Source organism: Cynocephalus volans, chromosome 4, assembly GCF_027409185.1.
Source record: "Cynocephalus volans isolate mCynVol1 chromosome 4, mCynVol1.pri, whole genome shotgun sequence".
In the NCBI taxonomy this organism is placed as follows: Eukaryota; Metazoa; Chordata; class Mammalia; order Dermoptera; family Cynocephalidae; genus Cynocephalus; species Cynocephalus volans.
The window spans coordinates 50,334,413-50,355,894 of NC_084463.1; the positions used below are offsets into that span (position 1 = coordinate 50,334,413).

General features: G+C 42.0%; 1 protein-coding gene across 1 annotated transcript; it reads left to right on the plus strand.

Annotated features, from left to right (window-relative positions):
* Window positions 1–20,533: 20,533 nt before the first annotated feature.
* On the plus strand, window positions 20,534–21,151 carry LOC134376126 (uncharacterized). The gene has a single exon (XM_063094790.1). The coding sequence runs from the start codon at window positions 20,534–20,536 to the stop codon at window positions 21,149–21,151; it is 618 nt and encodes a 205-aa protein (XP_062950860.1).
* Window positions 21,152–21,482: the final 331 nt, after the last annotated feature.

The window sequence follows — 21,482 nt, forward strand, 5'->3', positions numbered from 1 at the left end:
CTGACATTTGTGTTTTGGTTTTTTGTTTTGTCTAGTACTATTTATTCCAAATTCTTTTGTGCAGAAAATTAAAATCTTCAGAACGTTATAGGAAGCCTTAAATTAAGTAATAGAGTTGAAAAAAAATGAAAACTTTCCAGGTATTTGAGTAAACCAAGGAAATATGCCAGAAAAGTAATCACACTAAACAGTAAGTGCTCCCTTTGGATATGGTAGATTATTGCAAGGATGACAAATTTATGTGGGTTGCCCAAATTGCCAGAGGGCAAAAGAAAAGAAAACAAGAACAAAAATGATAAAAGAAAAAAAGAAAGAAACTGACTGCAAACATCTCAAATGAAATATCTCCCATATGTGAGAACCAAATTACAAATTCTATTGCACACAAAAAAGGTAGCAGGATGAAGGTCAGAAGAAATTTCATGTCACATAACCTGCAGATATAGAAGTTGTGTTTGAAATGCTTAAATTGACACAACAGAAAAAAATGTTTAAATCCAAACGATATAAAAATAACAACAAAAGACTTGATAAGCCACATTATGAAAAGAGCCAAAATGAAAGTAAATAATTTTTTTACTTTTTAAAAATTGATACAATATTGATTGTACATATCTTTGGGGTGCCTGTGTGCAATACGTGATGCTCAAATCAATTAGTATATTCAACAACACACAATGTAATCATTTTTTTTGTGGCACTTTATCAATTTCTCACTAACTCCCCTTCCCCCTTTCCCACCTCTGTTAACTCTGGTAATCTCAGTGCTATTCCACGTTTTGAAAGTTCAATGTATTATTGAGATTTGTTCATTCATTCATAATTTCTTTCTTTCTTTCTTCTCTCTCTCTCTCTTTTATTTTTTTAAGCTCCCACTTATGAGAACAGGTAGTATTTCTCTGTCTGTGCCTGGCCTTGTTTACTTATAATTTTCTCTAATTTCATCTATGTTGCAGAGAATGTCAGAATTTCATTCTTTTTTATGGAAGAGTAGTATTTCATTAAGCATATATACTACATTTTCCTTATCAAGTTGCCCATTGATGGACATGTAGGTTGGTTGGTTCCAACTTTTATTTATTGTAAAAAGAGCTGCAATAAACATGGGAGTGGAGATATCCTTATTCATATGACATGATGATTTCCATTTCTTTGAGTATATATCCAGCAGTGGAATTACTGGATGGTATGGCACTTCTATCTGTAGTTACTTGAAGAACTTCCATGCTGATTTCCATAAAGGCTGCACTAATTTATAGTCCCACCCACAGAGTAGGAGAATTCCCCTTTCACTACATCTTCACCAGCATTTGTTATTCATTCTTTTTTTTTTTTAATAATTAGCCAGTCTAATTGGGGTAAGATGATATCTCAAAGTGGTTTTGATTTGCATTTCCCTGAAGCTTAGTAATGCTAAGAATTGTTTCATATTGGCCATTCATATATCTTCTCCTGAGAAATGCCTATTCATCTCCTTTGCCTGAATTTTTAATCAGGTTCCTTTTAAAAAAAATTTAATTTAATTTTGTCAGTATACAATGTGCTTGATTATTGTGGCCATTTACCAAAAACTCCCTCCCTCCTCTCTCTCCCCCCTCCCTCACAACAATGTCCTTTCTGTTTGCTTGTCGTATCAATTTCAAGGAACTGTAATTGTTATGTCTTCCCTCCCCCTCCATTTTTTTTTGTGTGTGTGTTTATGCATTTATTTTTAGCTCCCACAAATAAGTGAGAACATGTGATATTTCTCTTTCTGTGCCTGACTCGTGTCACAATATAATTCTCTCTAGGTCCATCTGTGTCTCTGCAAATGGCAGTATTTCATTCTTTTTTTATAGCTGAGTAGTATTCCGTTGTGTAGATATACCACATTTTCTGTATCCACTCATCTGATGATGGACATCTGGGCTGGTTCCAGCTCTTAGCTATTGTAAAGACTGCTGCGATGAACATTGGGGAACAGGTATACCTTCGACTTGATGATTTCCATTCCTCAGGGTATATTCCCAGCAATGGGATAGCTGGGTCATATGGTAGATCTATCTGCAATTGTTTGAGGAACCTCCATACCATTTTCCATAGAGGCTGCACCATTCTGAAGTCCCACCAACAATGTTCCTTTTTCTACACAACCTCGCCAGCATTTATCGTTCAGTCTTTTTGATATTAGCCATCCTAACTGGGGTGAGATGGTATTTCAGTGTGGTTTTGATTTGCATTTCCCAAATGCTGAGTGATGTTCAGCATTTTTTCTTGTGTCTGTTGGCCATTCCTATATCTTCCTTTGAGAAATGCCAACATGCAGAAAGAGAAATCAAGAAAGCTTGCCCATTTACAATAGCAACCAAAAAAATAAAATACTAAAGAATTGAGTTAACCAAGGATGTGAAAATCTCTATAATGAGAACTACAAACCACTGCTGAGAGAAATTAGAGAGGATACAAGAAGATGGAAAGATAGCCCATGCTCTTGGATTGGAAGAATCAACATTGTGAAAATGTCCATACTACCCAAAGCAATATACAAATTCAATGCAATCCCCATCAAAATTCCAATGACATTTTTCTCAAAAATCGAAACAACTATCCAGACATTTATATGGAACAACAAAAGACCATGCATAGCCAAAGCAATGCTGAGCAAAAAATAATAATAATAATAAAGCTGGAGGCATAACACTACCTGACTTTAAACTATACTACAAAGCTATAATAACCAAAACAGCATAGTATTGGCATAAAAACAGACACACTGATCAATGGAATAGAATAGAGAATCCAGAAATCAACCTGCACACCTACAGCCATCTGATCTTTGACAAAGGGACCAAGCCTATACACTGGGGAAGAGACTGCCTCTTCAGAAAATGGTGCTGGGAGAACTGTATATCAATATGCAGGAGAATGAAACTAGACCCATACCTTTCACCATACACTAAATTCAACTCAAAATGGATTAAAGAATTAAATATACACCCTGAAACAATAAAACTTCTTAAAGAAAACATAGGGGAAACACTTCAGAAAGTAGGACTGGACACAGACTTCATGAATATGACCCCAAAAGCACAGGCAACCAAAGGAAAAACAAACAAATGGGATTATATCAAACTAAAAAGCTTCTGCACAGCAAAAGAAACAATTAACAGAGTTAAAAGACAACCAACAGAGTGGGAGAAAATATTTGCAAAATATACATCTGACAAAGTATTAATATCCAGAACATACAAGGAACTGAATCAACTTTACAAGAAAAAAACAAGCAACCCAATTTTTTTTTACTCTTAAGTTGTTTGAGTTCCTTGTACACTCTGGATATTTATGTGTTGTCAGATTCCTAGTTTTCAACTATTTTCTCCCATTTTATAGGTTGTAACAGGCTGAACAGAAGTGATTCCATTTTGTTAAACTTCTAAATTAAAAAGTTTTTTTCTTACTCTTGTAACCTGAACTGCATAGCTTGCAGGTGGACATTAGAATACAATGATTTTCATTCACATGACTTGCTAAAACATAATGACTTTTGCTCACACTGTACACAGAGTAATTATACAAGAAATTATTAATCCAGGTGGCTATTCTTTATTAGCTTATGAACCAGATCTTTTTGAGGTTAACAGGAACTGAATCTGTGACTTGACATCATGGAAGACAGTCATCATGAATCAGTTCCCACCTGAGAAGTTCTTTGATGTTTATCTGATGCCTGCATATCCCTGCCTAGGGAACTGCGGCCTGAAAAGATACTTGAAATAATTTCAACCTTTAAAAATTTGTTGAGACTTCATTTGTCACCTAACATGTGATCTGCTCTGGAGAATGTTCCATGTGTTGAAGAGAAGAACGTATATTCTGTGATTGTTAGAGGAAATTTTCTGTACATAGCTGCCAAGCCCAATTCACCTAAAGTGTAGTTTAAATTCTGTGTTTCTCTGTAAATATACAGGTCCTTAACTATAACCGTATTTGGGTTTATCTCTTTCTTGAGGTCTAATAGCGTTTGCTCTATATATCTGGGTGTTCAAGTGTTGGGTGTGTGGCTGACCTTTGTGTTACAACACCATGCTCTAACCAGCTCAGCTAATGGCTAGCTCAGTTGCATATATAATTATGTCTTCTTGCTGGGTAGATCTCTTTGTCATTATATAACGGACTTCCTTTCATGAGTTTTCATTTAAAGCCTATTTTATTCAATATAATAATAGTGATTCCTGCTCATTTTTGGTTTCCTTTTGTGTGGTATGTATTTTTCCATCCCTTCACTTTTAGCCTGTGTGTGTTTTTACAGGTGAGGCAAGTCTCTTGTAGACCACATAGTGTTGGGTCTAGCTTCTGAATCCAATCAGTCAGTCTTTGTCTTTTGAGTGGGGAATTTAATCCATTTACACTTAGGGTTGTTATTGAAAGCTATTGTTTTACTCCTGGCATATTATCAATTTTAATTTGAAGGTTTTAAATATTTCATTCTTTCCTTTCCTTTTTGTTTTCTGTCTGCAGTGTTTATTGGTCTTTTGATGTGGTATAGTTTCTTTCTGTTTCTCATTTGCATATCTGCTCTACAAGTAGTGCTTGTTCTTTCCTGTGTACTCATGGTGGTGATTATCATTCTTTGGATTCCAGGCGCAGGACTTCCTTAAAGATTTCTTGTACAGTTGGTCTTGTGGTGGTGAACTCCTGCAGTTTTTGTTTGGGAAATACTCTCCCTTTTATTTCCAAATTATATCCTTGCTGGGGTATAGTATTTTTGGTTGGCAGCTTTGTTCTTTTAGTACTTGGAGTATATCATCCCATTCTCTTCTGACATGTAGACTTTTTGCTGAGAAGTCTGCTGTTGGTATGATGGGGACTCCCTTATATATGACTTGACACTTTTACTCTTTTCAAGATTCTATCTTTTTCTTTGACTTTTGACAGTTTGATTACAATGTACCTCAGAGAGGACCTTTTTGTATTGAATCAATTTGGGTATCTTTGAGCCTCTTGGATCTGGAAGTCTGTATCTCTCTCAATACCTAGGATGTTTTCTGCTATTATTTTATTGAATATGTTTTTGATAACTTCTCCTTTCTTCTCCCCTTCTGAACACCCATGATTTGGATGTTTGTGTGTGTGCTCAAGGTGCTCTGCTAGCTCTCTTAGATTTTCCTTAATTAAAAAAAAAATTTTTTTTTGTCTGCTTGGATTATTTAGAAAAGACTGTCTCTGAGATTAGAAATTCTTTCTTCCCCTTGCTCTAGCCTACTGCTTATACACTCAATTGTAGTTAGCATTTCATTCAATGAGGCTTTCAGTTCCAGTTCTGGTACATTCTTTTGTACAGTATATCTCTTTGTAAATTTCCTCTTTCACATCCTGGGTGGTTTTTCTCATTTCTTTGTGTTGTCTGACTGAGTCTTCCTGTATCTCACTGAGTTGTTTTAAGATTATTACTCAGAATTCTCTTTCAGATATTTCAAGAGTTTCCTGTTTGGGGGCTGTTATTTGAGAATTGTAGTCTTTCTTTTTTGGTGTCATTTTGTTTTGTTTGTTCATATTTCTGGTATCCTTGCAATGATGTCTAGTCATCTGATGGAATGGTTGTTTCTTCTATTACTCTGGGGTGGCTTTTGAGGAGAGACTCCCTCCTGTACATTTGCTATATATTGTCCATTGGGCAGGGTGTTTTAGTTTTGGCTCTGGGTGGACTCAGTAGTTTCAATAGTTCTAGGTAGACTCTGTGATTCTAGGTCGACTCAGTAATTCTGGAGGGTGCTTGCAGCTATATCTGTGACTAAGGTGCATGTGCAGCTGAGCCTATGCAGGTCAGAAGGGGCCATGTGGGCAGCTGAGTTGGCTGGGCCATGTGGGTGGCTGAGACCACAAGTGCAGGTGTGGTCACACAGATGGCTGTGGTGGCTAAGACCACACAGGTGACTGGATGTCTGAGGTCACGTGGGCAGCTGGGACTGCATGGACTGCAGGATGGCTGTGCCCTTGCTAGTGGGTGGAGCCAGGTAGGCAGCTGGGGTTGCATAGGTGGCTGGATGGCAGGGTTCACACTGGCAGGTGGGGCCACATTAGTAGGTCAGTCGGTGGAGCTATGTGTGTGGCTAGACAGCCAAAAGAAGCACCAGGATAATATTGACTCAAGGGTTTAGTGGTCTCCACATTTTGAGTATTACAGTTCAATTCCAGTAAAGTAATATTTGGGCATGGATTAGTAATACATGTGTAAAATAAAAAGAAAAAAATGTAATTAACTATATATAATGTTATTACCATATTTATATGTTATGTTATATGCCAAAAAGAAATAAAATAATTAGATAAAATAACATAAAGGTTTTAATATTTTCTTTTTTCACCCCAAGAGATATTCAGCTCACCCCTTCTAACTCCTGTCCCTCACTCTGTAAATGACTATTGCATACTGAAAAAGACAATTCTAGATAATCAAATGGTGTCTTTAGCCAACAAGGCTTTTGAGGTACTGTGTACTGAGGCTGGGAACAAGCAGGTAGCTTGATGGTTGGGCCCACACTAGTGGTGGGGGCTGTATGGGCAGCCAGAAGACAGGGCCCATGTGGGCAGGTGGGACCTCATAGGTTGCTGGGTGGTTGGGGTTATGTGGGCTGTGAAGCTGTTGGGGCTGCAAGTGCAACAAATGATGGCTGGGCCCAGGCAGGTGGGTGGGGCCATGTTGGCGGCTGGAGCTGCACAAGTGCCCTTTGCCACATGGTTGACAAATGTTGCATGATGGGGTGTGCTGTGCAGGATAAACTCCTGTGCAAGAGAAGGGCCATGGCTCTCTCTGGGACTAGACAATGTCACAAGTAACTGCAGGGGTGGTGGGGGCAGGCTGGGGCAACAGTAGGAGGGGGATTCCAGCTGAGAAGTGCTCACGGACAAGCAGATTCCTTCAGAAGCAAGGGACAATTCCTCCTGGCTGATCCTGGTTTGGGAGACATAGCAGCAGCTGAAGCCATATGTTTCTTTCTCCTCTACACCACCCTGCACAGTTTTTGCGCTCCACAGGCTCCTCACCAGACTCCTGCTGCCCTCTCATGCTCTCCCAGCAATGCTATCCCCAGTATGTAGCTGTCCTTTCCTTGCTCTAGTCCCTTTCTGTGGGAGCATCCTACACTGGGAACCTCTAGTCCACCATCTTCCCCTGCCTCTATCCCTGCCTCTATCAACAGGGAAGTTTAATCTACATAACTTTGTGCTGTCTGCATATTTTAAGGCAGAATTTATTGAAGTGTCACTTAAGCAAAATGGTAAATCTAAAAAGAACTACTTGGAATGCATTTTAGCCAAAGGTCTGCTGTCTTCACCAAACCAGCTGAAGATATTTCTAGAAAGGGGAATAACTAGGAGAAGGGGGTGTTGGTGTTTCACTTTTGGCTTTATATTCTAATACCTAATGTTAATTACTTGAATCATTTAAAATGCTCATGCAAAAAATTATGAAAACTAATTTGAATGAGATTTCAGGTGAGAACAACAAATGTTTTTTAAAAAGTAATCTTGAAAACTGATTTTTCATAACACTTTGCATTATTTTTAACGGCTATAAAAAATTTTATCCTATGGATGTGCTATAATTTTATTTAACGAATCCTCCCAGGCATTCTTTAGCTTTTTACCATTTTAAACAATACAATAATGAACATCATCATTATTTTCTCAGAATATATTCCTAAGAAGGTCGATGTATCCATTTAAGACTTTTGATATTTACTACCATACACTTTGTAAGGACATGCTAGTTTTGCATATGTGGTTGACAAGGATGAACATATTGGAAAACAACTGGCTGGCAACAATGGAAAACAGAGCATCTTGCAAATACTAATAGGCTCATAATAGGTGTGCAACATCTTTTGGGAAGTTTGGTAATGTCAATCAAAAGTGTGACAAGAGTCCCTTCTTGAGCAAACTTTGGTCATGTTCCTCTGAACCCTCTTCTCAACTTTGTCTCAACCTTGCCCTGCTTTCAGCAAAAATTGTGCTAAGTCAGTTTATGAAGAATCCCCTCACTCTTGATATCCTGTCTTGGCAATTTTCCAGCCAATGACCCCTTAGGTTGTCATGCTTATAAATTCCAACTTATCCCTGTTGTATTAGGAGTTGAGCTCAATCTCTCTCCTACTGCAATAGAGTTGGCTCCTTCTGCAGAAGTCTTGACTAAAGTATTTCTTACTTTTTAAATACGCATATAATTTTTATCTGACAATTATTAATATACAAACCACCATAAACAGGCTGGTATATTTCCTTACTGATCTTTTTCAAAATTTAATCTACTCTAATATAATGACATGGGAAGGTATGTGTGATTATTTTCCCTTTAACTTGTGTCACGCAAAATTTTATACACATACAGCAATTAGACTTCTCAGAATTCATCTGACAGATTCTCCCATATGAGCACAAAGATGAATGCACAATGGCCTTTGCAGCACTGCTTGTAACAGCAAAACATGAGAAACAACCTAAATGCCCATCAATAGGGGAGTGCAATTACATTATAGATTTTTCATACAGCTGACCACCATGAAGCCTTTTAAAAGTGCAAAAATTTCCATACATGCTAACAAGATTCCAAAAATATATTGTTACATGAAAAAATTAAGGTGTGAGACATCATATCTAATAGGCCACAATTCCTATTAGAAAATGGGCCAGAGATTGATGGTTGGGGACACAGACACAGGATTGCCTATGAATTCAATTATTTTAAGGACAAACAAACAGCTGGTCACAGTGGTTTCCTCAGGGGAGGGGAATAGGGGAACTGGTGAGAGAGGGAGACAACTCACTGCACACTAAATGGGGAAACAGTCCTGCAGTCACTTCATGTCACCTTCCTTTCAGTGCACTCTGCTCATTTCTCTTTGAAATGGAAATAGTACTGTGAACTTGGCATCTTTTTGTTGACTTTCAAGAGTTTTAACATGGTTTACATGGTATAAACCTGTTTCTAATATTAACTTTTTAATTAAAACAGTATGCACAAGAATATTCAGTGAATAGTTACCATCCTGTTCCTAACCAGCCAGTTTTACATTTTCCAGGTAACCACTACCTACAGTTTGGGTTTTGTTTTGTTTTGTTTTGTTTTGTTTTGTTTTGTGTGTGTGTGTATGCGTGTGATTCTACTAGATTATCTGTATAGGGTATCCATATATTTGCTGACTAAGAGATATATATTTTGTCTCATTTTGTAGCCATATGGAAATCTAAGATACATCATTTTGCACGTTCTTTCCCTTTAACATATATAGGATGTCTGTTCAAATTAATATATAAATCTACCCCCTGATCATTGTCTACACAGTGTTCTGTTCTGTGGATTAACCATAAGTTAATCTACTGATGGGCATTCAAGGTGTTTTCTTCTTTTGCTTTGACAAATATTGCTTCTACATCATTGAACATCACTTTTGCAAACTTCACTGAGAATATCTGATGGATAAATTCCTAGGAGTGAAATTGTTATTAAAATATGGATGTAGCCAAACCGCCTTCCAAAAGGTGAAGAAGAGTACCTGTCGCTCAGTGAAGAAGAGTACCTGTCTGCACACATCATCACAGACACTGGGCATTATCAGATATATCGATCTTTACCAGTCTGCTAGGTGCAATGAGTAAATTTGCATTTATTTAATTATGACTGAGGTAGTACATATTTTCAAACATTTATGTATATATATATGAATGGCATGTAAAAATATATACACACACATACATATATGTACGTGTATATACATGTTTTTTGTTTTATTTTGTTTTTGGTGTTATAACACCACTCTCTAACCAATAGTGCTAATTGGTCAGACCATTTGTGTAATTATTTGTCTGTTGTTCTCTTCCATTCTCCACTCTTCTATAGACAAGATTGTTCAACTTTTCTATATTGATTGGTTTTTAAACAAATTAGGAAAAAATTTAAGCATATATTTATACACACACACACAAAGTATGATTAGCCTATAAACTCCTCTCCCACCATTAACAACGATCAAGTCTTGACCAACCTTGTTTCCTCTTTATCCTCACCCACTCCCGACTATCTGTCTCACTATTTCATTTTAAAGCAATCTCAGGCATCATAGCATATCATCTGTAAATATCTCCTTTAAATTTGTAAAGGATAAGTACTCTGCAGAAAAGTAGTAACATTGTCACGTCTAAATAACATTAATGATAATTCTTTTACTTCATCAAATATCTAGTCAATTTCAAATTTCCCTGCTTACGTTATCAATAAATTTTTCAGTGCATTTGTTTGAATCAAGATCTAGTTACAAATCATTTACTGAGATTGGCTGATGAGTCTGCTAGGCCCTTTTAGTCTTTAAGGTCTTCCATTTTTCCTGTTTTCTCCCTTGGAATTTATTTACTAAGCAGGGTTGTTTTTCCCGTGGAGTTTCCCAATCTGGACGTTGCTAATTGCACCACCATGTACAACTGAGTATGTTGCTCTATCTCTGTTTCTTCTCCAACTACATATTTCAATATAGAGCTTTAATAATCATGTGTCATTTTTCTTTTTTTGGGGGGGAGGGGTCCTTAATATTTGATATTGACTTTTTACATCAGGTGGCTCATGATGTCTAGTAATCATTATTGTGGTGTTAATGCCATAAATAGCAATTTCTTACATCTTCTAACTTATTAGGAGAGTAAAAATAGGTGCCTAGATTGATTAAAAACAAATATAAAATATTATTTTACCAACAGGCTTTAAAATTCATATTGATTTTAGATAGAAAAGCTATTTGTATTTACGTATGTTTATAACAGACATCTTATAACATTTCTTACTAATTTTTGTAGTTCTAGACAAGAATCTCTAGAACTTTTTCTCAGTAATTACACCATATGCCAGTTTCAGTGATTTCTGACACCTTGTTTCCAGTATTTTAAACCCATTTTTTCTTGTATTATTGCCATACAAGCTTTGACCTAACTTTGAACAGCATCAGCAGTGAGAATGCACCCTACCCTTGCCCTGAGTTTTCTGACGATGATCTGTGCTATCATTTCACCCTGGAGGGAAAATCTGGCCATGGAGGGGCCTGACTCTTCAGGACCAGGACCAGGGGCGCCACTCTGGCTGGAGTCCTGCCCCCAGCAAAAATTAAACCCATTGAGGACCTGGGAGAGACTCAGGCTGTCTGGGAGGCCCTGCAGAAGGAACTGGACTCACATTAGTGAGCCAGGGTCACTGAGAGGTCTTCACACATCTCCAGCCTCTCCAGGCTCAATATTTCAGACATGCAGCATCCTTGCCAGGGTCAAGGCCCTGCCCCACTCCAACCTTATGTCCTACCTATATGTTTCCCTCTGCTGGTTGAAGTGTTCCAGAAACAGCCTCCAAGCACACTCCCACCTCAGGGCCTCTGCCAGGCTGTCTGTGTGTTCCCCCAGACACTACATGTTCCTCTCGCCTCATGTCATCATTCAGCTCTAAGCTCCAATGTCCCTTTCTCAAAGAGGCCTTCCCCAATCTTCCCATCTGAAGATAGTGCCCTGCCCCACCTGGTCACACGCCCCTTCCTGCTTGATGTGCTTCTTTGCAGCCCTTACCCCACTTCATGTGGTGTGTTGATTATTACCTTCCCCTCCTTGTAAAACCAGGGGCATCCTGCAGGGTCCTCACAGCCTTTCTTTGTAAATGCCAGGGCTCACTTGTGCCTACAGGGAGTGAGCAACAGAGGGGAGAAGCCTAACTGAGGGATCCACACTTGGACTGGGGACAGGACTGTATCAGACCTCCCAACTGATTTTTCGCAAGCCCAGTCCCTTAGGGTGCAGGGAGCGGTCCCTGAAGCCTTAATGTGTCACTGTGTTTTCCCTTACGTGGAGAAAAAGTTCACGTGAAAGAGACCCTGAGCAAAAAGCAAGATTTCCAGGCTTTTGCCTTTGCCACCCACAGAAGCCACTCTCCCTACAGCAGCTGAAGCCCTTGAAACCTGCCTCAGCTTATCCTTGTGTTTTCCATCAGACTTGCAGTAAGTGTCAAAGCCCAGTCAGGTGTTCACAGACCTGACATGATGTGGCCCTGTTTCCTCTGCCTGAACCTGATGCTTGAGGGGCTCTCACAGAGCCTGTTGCTGTCCCTCCAGAAACCCTGAGAACTCTGCAGCTACACTACCAAAAGGAGGGTGAGGCACAGAGATACAAGCTCGCAGCTCAGCCTGGCTCTGCCCTTCCCTTCATTCTGGTAGATTAGAGAGGGAGACAAGGCTCAGGCCCACAGCTCTCACTCTCTTCTCTGTACAATGAGACTGAAGCATGTCTTCCCCCTCGGACTGCACAGCAGGCAGTAGCATTGAGGGTCACTCTCTCACTCACTGAGATAACCATTCACTTGCTACGTTATCAATTAAACGTCTTCACCATTTTTATTCTGTGCCTTTTACTCACTGTCACCCAGCTCCTAAGTGGTCTATTCACTCATCTGTCTGTTCATTTAGGCATCAAGCAAACCATTTGAACATCCTCTCTCCATTCATCCATTATCCCAAGTACATGTCCACCCATCCCTCCACCTCCTGGAATCTTACCTATTTTGTGACCAGAGGCCCCACACTGTAGCACACAGAGATGGGGACTGTTTGGGACAATCGGATGATATTAACACCACGTATGTACGTGGATTTGAACATATCTACATTGATCTCCCTAAATCTCACAAGGATGCTTCCAGGGGGCAAGTACCCATATCACCCCCGCCCACCACTATGTTACAGAGAAGGACCTCAGTGTGGAGGAACAGAATAGCCCCTTTGGAGGGAGGAAGAAGCCCCACCCCAGCCCCTCTGGGCAGTCATTTAGAGAACATGGCTGCGGGCTGCCGCTTCCCAGGGAGCACACCATGTTGCAGGAGAGCAAGGAGAGAATTTCCTCAAACTGCCAGAGAGAGGAAGAGAACAGAGGCAGATGAGGTGGTCCCACTGCCAGAGGCCTGGGGATTGGGCTGGGTTGCAAGAGGAACACTATCAAGGATGGGACCAGAGGAGCTGGCTAAGCTGAGCCCTGGATGGTTGACAGAAAGGTGCATCCAGTGGGGCAGAGCATGGACAAAGCCCCTGAAGTGTCTGCATGAAGACCCCCCTTGGGCCAGGCCATGGTATGAGTTCTCAGCCCATGGGCCCTAATGCCTGTGCGGTCAGCCCCCAAGCTGCATTTTGAGGAAAAGCTGGAGGACCTGATGGGCCCACACAAGGACCTCTGGGAACTCCACATGAATCTCTCAAATCCATTTCTTGCTCTTTCCACAACTTCCCTAGCAGCACCAGGACCAAACCATAGGGTCATACCCAGGTCTTCTCTCACCTGCAACACCAGTTCCTAAGCAAGCCGTGGTGGTACTAATGTCAACATCACCCTGAATCCAGTCACTTGTTACCACCCTTGTGACCACCCAGCATCCTCATCACTGATCCTGCTAACCCATCCCTGCTGCCCTCTTATGTCCATTCAGAGGCCAAAAGGATGCTGGTAAAACAAGGTGGAGCCATTCTTCATGGCCATGGATGTGTATGGGACCATTACAGGCCCAGGTGAGAAAGTGGGGAGCAAAGCAGCCAGCGTTTGCCCCCAATGGATCCCATGCACCAAACAAGAGAATGGAGAGAGAATGGATGTCAAGAGGGAACGGGTCAGTGGGGTCACCAGAGCGATGAAGGGGAGAAGAGCTGCAGCTGTGCTGGTAAGTGACTCTCCTGACAACACCCTGGATTTATAGTGTTTGCAGTTTTTCTGTTTTAAATACTCACACTGAACCAACTTGAATGCTTACAAAATTTCTAAACATCAACAACGATCCTCTCCAGCACAACACCGTAGGTATACGGGTGAGAGAGGTCCAGGGGGAGGGAATGGCCTGTGGAAAGGTCCTGAGACTGGACCCTGGCTGGTGTGCATGGACGAGTATAGTAGTAGGAAGTGAGGCATGGTGACCAACTTAGTGACTAGATCCAGGTGGGCTTTTCTGAGGTATGGGGGAAGCTGGGAAGATGTGGATGGGTGGCTAGGAGGGAAGACCTTGGAAGGAGGGTGGCCCTTACCTGTCCTCACCTGCTCATCACCCTCCCGGCTGCAGAGGAATGGGTCAAGGTGAAGGTGGAGGCTATGAAGCTGCAGCTGTGTTCCCTGTGTGAGCCCAGGACCCCTCCACTGTCACCTAGGGCTCTTCCTCCACAGCCAGGAGTCACCAGCCATGGGGAAGGTGTGGAACTGGAGGGTGTACGAGGAGAGGCCAGTGGTGACCACCATAGCCCCAGCCACACAGCAACTTTTCCCAAACAGGAAGACCAAGGAAGCCGCAGAGCTGGATGTGGAGCCCCCATTCTTCCCCCTGCACCACAGAGGCTGAAGGGCCTCTCCTCCCCTCTGCTCCTGTCTGTGTCTCTTCACACCCCTCTTGACCCACCTAAACCCTTTCCCTTTCTCCCCCATCCCACCTTATCCCACTTCATTCCTCTCTACAGCTCCCTCCTTCCTACACGCTGAGGGCTGGGAAATCACAGATGCAGATCCTTGCCCAAGCCCAGTGCATGCATGAGCAAGGGGTTGGCCCGAGAGGCAGTGAGCCCTGGAATCAGGTGGCAGGGAGCAGAGACAGCTCCTGAATGGGGCTGGGTGACAAAGGGCAAGAATGTTCCTGGAAAGTCCTGAGAGGAGAATCTGGGGGGAGGGTGTTCCTGCAGGAGGCATGGTCAAGGTAAAGGCATGGAGGTGTGGTGGTGGTGGTGGAGCAGGAGTGGATGGTACATGTGCAAACGTGGGTGAAGACCCCCCACCCCAGACCCACACCTCTCACAGACAAGTCCCAAGGCCTTACAAGTCCTCAGGAGAAACACTGGGAGCCACCTACTGGGAGAGCCTGATGCCTTCAAGAACAGGGAGAAGAGACCCTGCCCTGACCTGGGGCTGCAGGAATTGAAGGGCCATTGTGCTTACAACCGGCCTTGGCTGAGTCTGTGCTGTGGGAAAGATGTGGGTGTGGCTCAAGACCCCTGGTCCCTGAGGCTGGGTGAAGCCTTGGCCTGACTCTCCTTCATGGCCTTGGCCACAGTCACACTGCAGGTGCTCAATAAATGTTTCCCCACCTGCCAGTCTCTGGATCACTCCTCTCTAGGACCTGACAGGTGTTCTGGGTCTCCAGGCAGAAGGATGCAGACCTGAAACCCTCTCACAATAGGTCTAGGGGGTCTCAGAATTGAAGAAAAAGAGAAAAATGAAAGGAAAGAGGGTCAATGAGCTGGGACCCAAAGGCAATCAGTTCCATGCTGTAGTCCCTACTGTATAGCTGAAAAATAGAAATATAAAGGTAGTTTCCCCTTTCATGATCATAAAATACATAACTAAGGCACTTGTTGGCAGAAACATAATATGTTAGAAATCCTCAATGTGCAGGGAGCCAGTCAACGAGGACTTAAATTGTGTCTACCTGATGCAAATTTTAAATCTACCAACATAAATCGACCCACTAAAACCAATGATGGGAGTCAAGGTCTGCATCTCCCAGGTCCAAATACACTGAATTAATGACAAAGAGATTCCTTCTCTTGACAAGCAACCCCACCACGGAGGCCAGTGACACTGACATCGTAGGTTGGAGAGAGAAGCCCACCCAGGTTCCAAGACTGGAGAGCAGTTTCCATGGGAGAATGGAAGACCATGGCAAGGTAGGAAAATTCTTGTCAGTCCAGGACATTAGACAACAAACTTAAAACTCGACCTCTCATCTTTCTACCTATGAGAAGGGACTAATCACATTTGTGTTATTAATGACCCAACACCTAACATCAAGTAGAAATTAGATAATATATTGAACCAAATGGCAACAAAGACATCACATTTACACACTGCAATTCAGCTAAGCCCGTGATTAGAAAAAACTTTATAGCCTTGTTTACTTCACCACAATTAAACAAATAAATTAATAAAAGGCCTTTGACAAAATTCAACAATTATTTGTGATTTAAAAACCTCATGTAAAGCTAGGAATAAAAAGTAAATTCCTTTACTCTTATTGGTGACATGTTTAAGGTACTTCAGGTTCAGAACAATTTAAGTATGCCTGGTATATTCAAATACAATTGACCACCGTACTGGAAATGCTAGACAATAAAATAGGTAAGAAATAATGGCATAAAAATTTCTGACTAAGTAACCTACAAGCCGAAAGAATCTACAAAACAAACAAACAACAAACAGAAAAAGCACAGATAAGCTAAATGAGTATAAAAGTTTGCTAAATATAAAAAATCAACTCTGTGTAAATGCCAGGACACTGGAGCAAAAAACGGCAGTGCTGAAGAAAAAAGATATGCTATAGCAATAGCATTAAAGAAACACATCAAGTGAGGAAGAGCATCTCAGCCAAAGGCAGCCTCGCAGTGACAGGTCAGGAGAGGCTGGCATGGGCTCCAGTGCTCCTCTCTACAGGGATACACCAGGAGGCACTTCCTCTCTCAGATCAGGAGCCATCTGTGTGTGCACAGAACACCTCAGGCCCAGGGACCCCTATATAAAGTGTGGACTGAGCTTCTTACACCCTGCTGATCCTGCAGGCATATTTTCACTGTGGGCCAGCCCCAGCAGAAGAGCCCTCTTGTGTTCTCACCAAGACCAGGTAAAAACCTGGTCAATCACCACATTCACTACTATCAATAAATAATGGCGACAAGATGATATAAACCTCAGCCAAACCTAGCTAAGACCCACTATTAATCATTTCCTTTGACACCTCAATCAGGGCTCAGTTCCAGGTAAGTCATTCACCCCAGCAGAACAGCTCAGCTCATTCCACACCTCCTGGAATTAACACAGACAGTAACAAACAGCAAAAATAAATTAAAAAATAGATGCTTACAATATCATAAAAATACTATGACTTAGGGATTAATATAATGACATGTATAAGATCCCCCCTCCAAGAAATAACATAGTTTAGAAACCTAAATAAAAAATAACCATGCTCATAAATTGGAAGATCATTATTATAAAGATGTTATTTCCTCTAAAGATGATACATGCATCTATTACAATATCAATGAAAAACAAGTCTTTTTGTGTAAATTCACTGCTGATTTGAAGAAGAATATAAAAATGCAAAGGGTCCAATAATCTCCAACATGCTTTTGAAAACCAACAGGGTGGGGAGATGTCTCTACAGGGTATCAGAACATTCTACGAAGGTACAAGGAATAAAACCTTGTGGTATTGATGGAAAGAGGGACAAATGACCTAAAGAGAATCTAGAAAGAGGCTGGTGCATGTTGCACAGCTGAGAAAGAACAGAGATTGCTATGCAGAGCTGTTTTCAATTTTTAAATCAATGTTGCTGCATCAAATGGATGTTTATTAGAAAAAATTTAATAACATTTGATCAGTATATCCTACCATACAAAAAGACATTTCACATTTAAGTGTAAAAAGTAATTTTGGAAAAAATCTTTATAACTTTGTTATGAGTAAAGTGCTCTTACATTGCATTTTTATAAACCATAAATTCTAAAGAAATTCTAACGAATTTCTATGAAACTTTATTAGAATTTAATAATTTCTGCTCATCAGAAACATCATTTAAGAGTGTGTAAGGGTAAGACAGAGTGGAAGAAAAAATGTGCAGTTCGCATTTCTAACAAAGGCCTTATAGTGCACAGAATACATGAAGAACTACATATTTCCAAGGAAAAAGACTTCCCAATAGAAAGAGAGCCAAGCCACTTCAATGAGCACTTTACAAAGGAGAAGACATTCCAATGACAAATGAATACATGAAAATGTGTACAAACTCAATAGCAATTAGAGAAGTACAAATTAAAACCGGTAGAAACTACTGCATACTCATCTGAATGCAAAAACACTGACAACAAATGCATGAAACAATAAAAAACACACTACAGATCCAAGAGTTGGCAAAGACAATGAGCAACTGGAATTGATAAGCACTGCTGGTGGCAGTGTCAATTGGCAGAGCCACTTTGGACCATGGTTTGGAAGCACCTACTCAGGCACGCCCATGAACCAGCAATTCCAGTCCTAGATGGGACAGAAATGCACCAAAAGATTTTACAAGGAAGTTGTAACAGGACTAGTTGAAATAGAAACATAGCAGTTTCCGCAAGAGAATATGGAGAAGATAGTGAGTGGAAGAGGCCCAAAGATTTCCTGAGGCAGTGCTCATGCTCCATTTCTTGACCTAGGTGGTAGTTACATGGTGTGTTCCCTTTGTGATTATTCATTGACCAGTACGGTTTCGATATTAGTTATATATTTTTTTTTAATGCTTTGCTCAATGAAATCAAGTTCATTAAATAAAGGATGGAGAGGAGGAACAGGAAGGAGGGATAATACAGGGGCATGAGAAAAATTTTGTGATAATAGGTATGTTCATTATATTGGTTGTGGTGATGGTTTCTTGGGTGCATACATATGTCCAAACATAAAAGTATATACCTTAAGTATATGCATTTCTTTCATTTCACTTATACTTTAATTAAGCTGTTAAAGATATAGAATGAATTTCAAACAAAAATTAAAAGAAAACATATAGTCTTAAATAGGTAAAATAAGAAAAGACTAAGAATATATTAGCTAATCATTAGTTTCAGTACAGTGAAAAGAAAATGTTTAAGCTGGTAGAAGAAAATCATAATAAAAAAATCAAAGATACTGAAAATAAATATACGACGGAGAGGATTAAAAAATCCAAATGCTGGTTCTGAAAAAGAAAAAAAGGGATTGAAAAAAACAGACTGTTTGAAATTTAATTTAAAAATTACATATTATATAATTTTAACTATGTATTTTCTAAGCATAAATTTAAAAATATATATTCATAAATTCGACATTAAAATAAAAATTTTATTCATCAAACAGTACTGGTTAAAAGATGTAAATAGCAGTCACAGAGAGAAATTAATTGCCTCACAGAAAACCAAATACTTTTATTAAAAAAAAGACAAGACAGAGAAACCCAAAGAGAAAAGCAGGCAAGAGTCTTGAAGAGCCACTTTACATAGAAGATTTCTGAGTGTTCAATAATCATATGAAACATGGTAAACATGTAGAAATTAGGAAAATACAAACTAAAACCACATCAGATAGACAAGACTATACAGTATTGATAAGGATGTGGAATATCTTGAATTATCATGAAGTTGGAGTGTATATTGTTTTATCCATCTGGGAAAACTGGCTTTTAGAAAACATGATTCTTCCCCACCATACACATAAATGCTTCAAAAGGGATACACATAAGGTAGAAACCGTACATGGTAGCCATATGACCATTCAGTTTACTTTATAATACAATGTCCAATAAATTACATAAAGCACTGAACACTATAAAATAGGCCTTGTGGTCTGTGATTTTTGCCCAACTGTAAGCTAATGTAAGTGTTCTGAGCATGATTAAGGTAGGCCGGGCCAAGCTGTAATGTTCAATAAGTTAGGTGTATTAAAAGCATTTTTAACAACCATATTTTCAACTTATAATGGGTTTATCAAGATGTAGCCCCATCATAATTTGAACAGTGCATGTATTAGTCATAAAGATGTTTGCTGAAACCAGGAGCGCAATGCAAGAAATAACTACTTCAATGGAGATGAAATTGTAGCTAACAGAAAACACAGAACTGAAGCATACAATAAACGACCTGAAAATTTCAACAGAAGGGTTCAACAGTACACTACAGAAAACAGAAGTCAGCATCAGAGAACTTAAAGACTGGTCACTGGCAATCAATCTGGGCAGCAAATTAAATGAATGAATGAATGGACAGCATAGCTTAAGAGACTCATGGCACACCATCAAGAGAAACAACTTACACATGATTGGTATACCAGAAAGACAAAGATAGGAATATAGAACATATTTTTTAAATAAATGAACAGTAATGGCAGAAAGGTTCCCAAGCCTGGGAAATAAGATAGAAATCCACATTCAGGAAGCTCAAAGGGCACCAAATAATCTAAATCAAAAGAAACCCAACCCGACACCCTCCGCTGCTCAGCACAGGGATGGGAAAAGCTGACGGTACCCTGATACTGGCGCCCCAGCCCGCCGCTCTCTACGCACCGGCCCTCCGCTCTCCGCTGCTTGGCACAGGGATGGGAGAAGCCGACGGTACCCCGATACCAGCGCCCCGGCCTGCCGCTCTCCACGCCACAGCCCGCCACTCTCCACGCCCCGGGACCGCTGCTCTCCACCCTCCGGCCCACCGCTCTTCTCTGCTCGGCGCAGAGATTGGAGAAAAAGCAGAGGGTACCCCGATACCGGCGCCCTGGCCCGCCGCTCTCCACGCCACAGCCCGCCGCTCTCCACGCCCCGGGACCGCCGCTCCCCACGCCACAGCCCGCCGCCCTCTGCGCTCCAGACTGCAGCTCTCCGTGCCCCGGCCCGCCGTTCTCCACGCCCCAGGACCGCCGCTCTCCACTCCCCGGGCCGGCCGCTCTCCATTGCTCTCCGCAGGGATGGGAGAAGCAGACGGTACCCTGATACCGGCGCCCCAGCCCGCCGTTCTCCATGCCCAAGCCAGACGCTCTCCGTTACTCGGCACAAGGATTTGAGAAGCAGACGATACCCCAATACTGGCGCCCCAGCCCGCCGCTCTCCACGCCCGGGCCCGCCGCTCTCCCCTACTCGGTGCGGAAACCGGAGAAAAAGCCGACGGTATCCCGATGTCAGCGCCCTGGTCCGCCACTCTCTGCTACCCGGGACCGCCGTTCTCCGCGCCACAGCCCGCCGCCCTCCGCGCTCCAGACCGCCGCTCTCCGCGCCCCGGCCCGCCGCTCTCCACGCCTGACCCGCCACTCTCCGCAGGGATGGGAGAAGCAGACGATACCCCGATACCGGCGCCCCAGCCCGCAGCTCTCCACGCCTGGGCCCGCCACTCTCCACTCCCAGGACCGACACTCTCCCCTAATCGGTGCAGAAACCAGAGAAAAAGCCAATGGTACCCTGGTACTAGCGCCCTGGCCCGACGCTCTGCGCGCCACAGCCCGCCGCTCTACATGCCCCGGCCCGCCGCTCTCCGCGCCCCGGGACCGCCATTCTCCGCGCCACAGCCCGCCGCTCTCCGGGCCCGGCCCGCCGCTCTCCGCGGCTCCGCGCATGGCTAGGAGCAGGAACCGCCTGCAGTGAGGCTCCCGGCCCACAGGCGGCGGCTTCAACGGGGCAGAGGCTGCGGCTACTCTCTGGCTGCCCGGGACGACCTACCCCGCTTTCCGCCACTCCCCCCACCAACTCGCGCTCCCGACAAACATGGAAACTGACTTACCAGGCCTGAGACGTCCAAAGAGGATGGGGAAGTGCGTGGACCCAGCAAAGTTCTCCACCTTGGGGGGAACCTGCTTCTCTTCTTCAGATACTCTTGCGGAGCAGCTTTTCCTGTTCGTTGAAAACAGCAAAGCCCAGCGAATACTAACGTAGAAACCACTCTTGAATCCAGCTCTGCAGAAGAGAAAATGCCAGA

Excerpts from the sequence above, each read along its gene's own strand:
- LOC134376126 (XM_063094790.1), top strand. The coding sequence starts at position 20,534 with ATGCCCAAGCCAGACGCTCTCCGTTACTCGGCACAAGGATTTGAGAAG.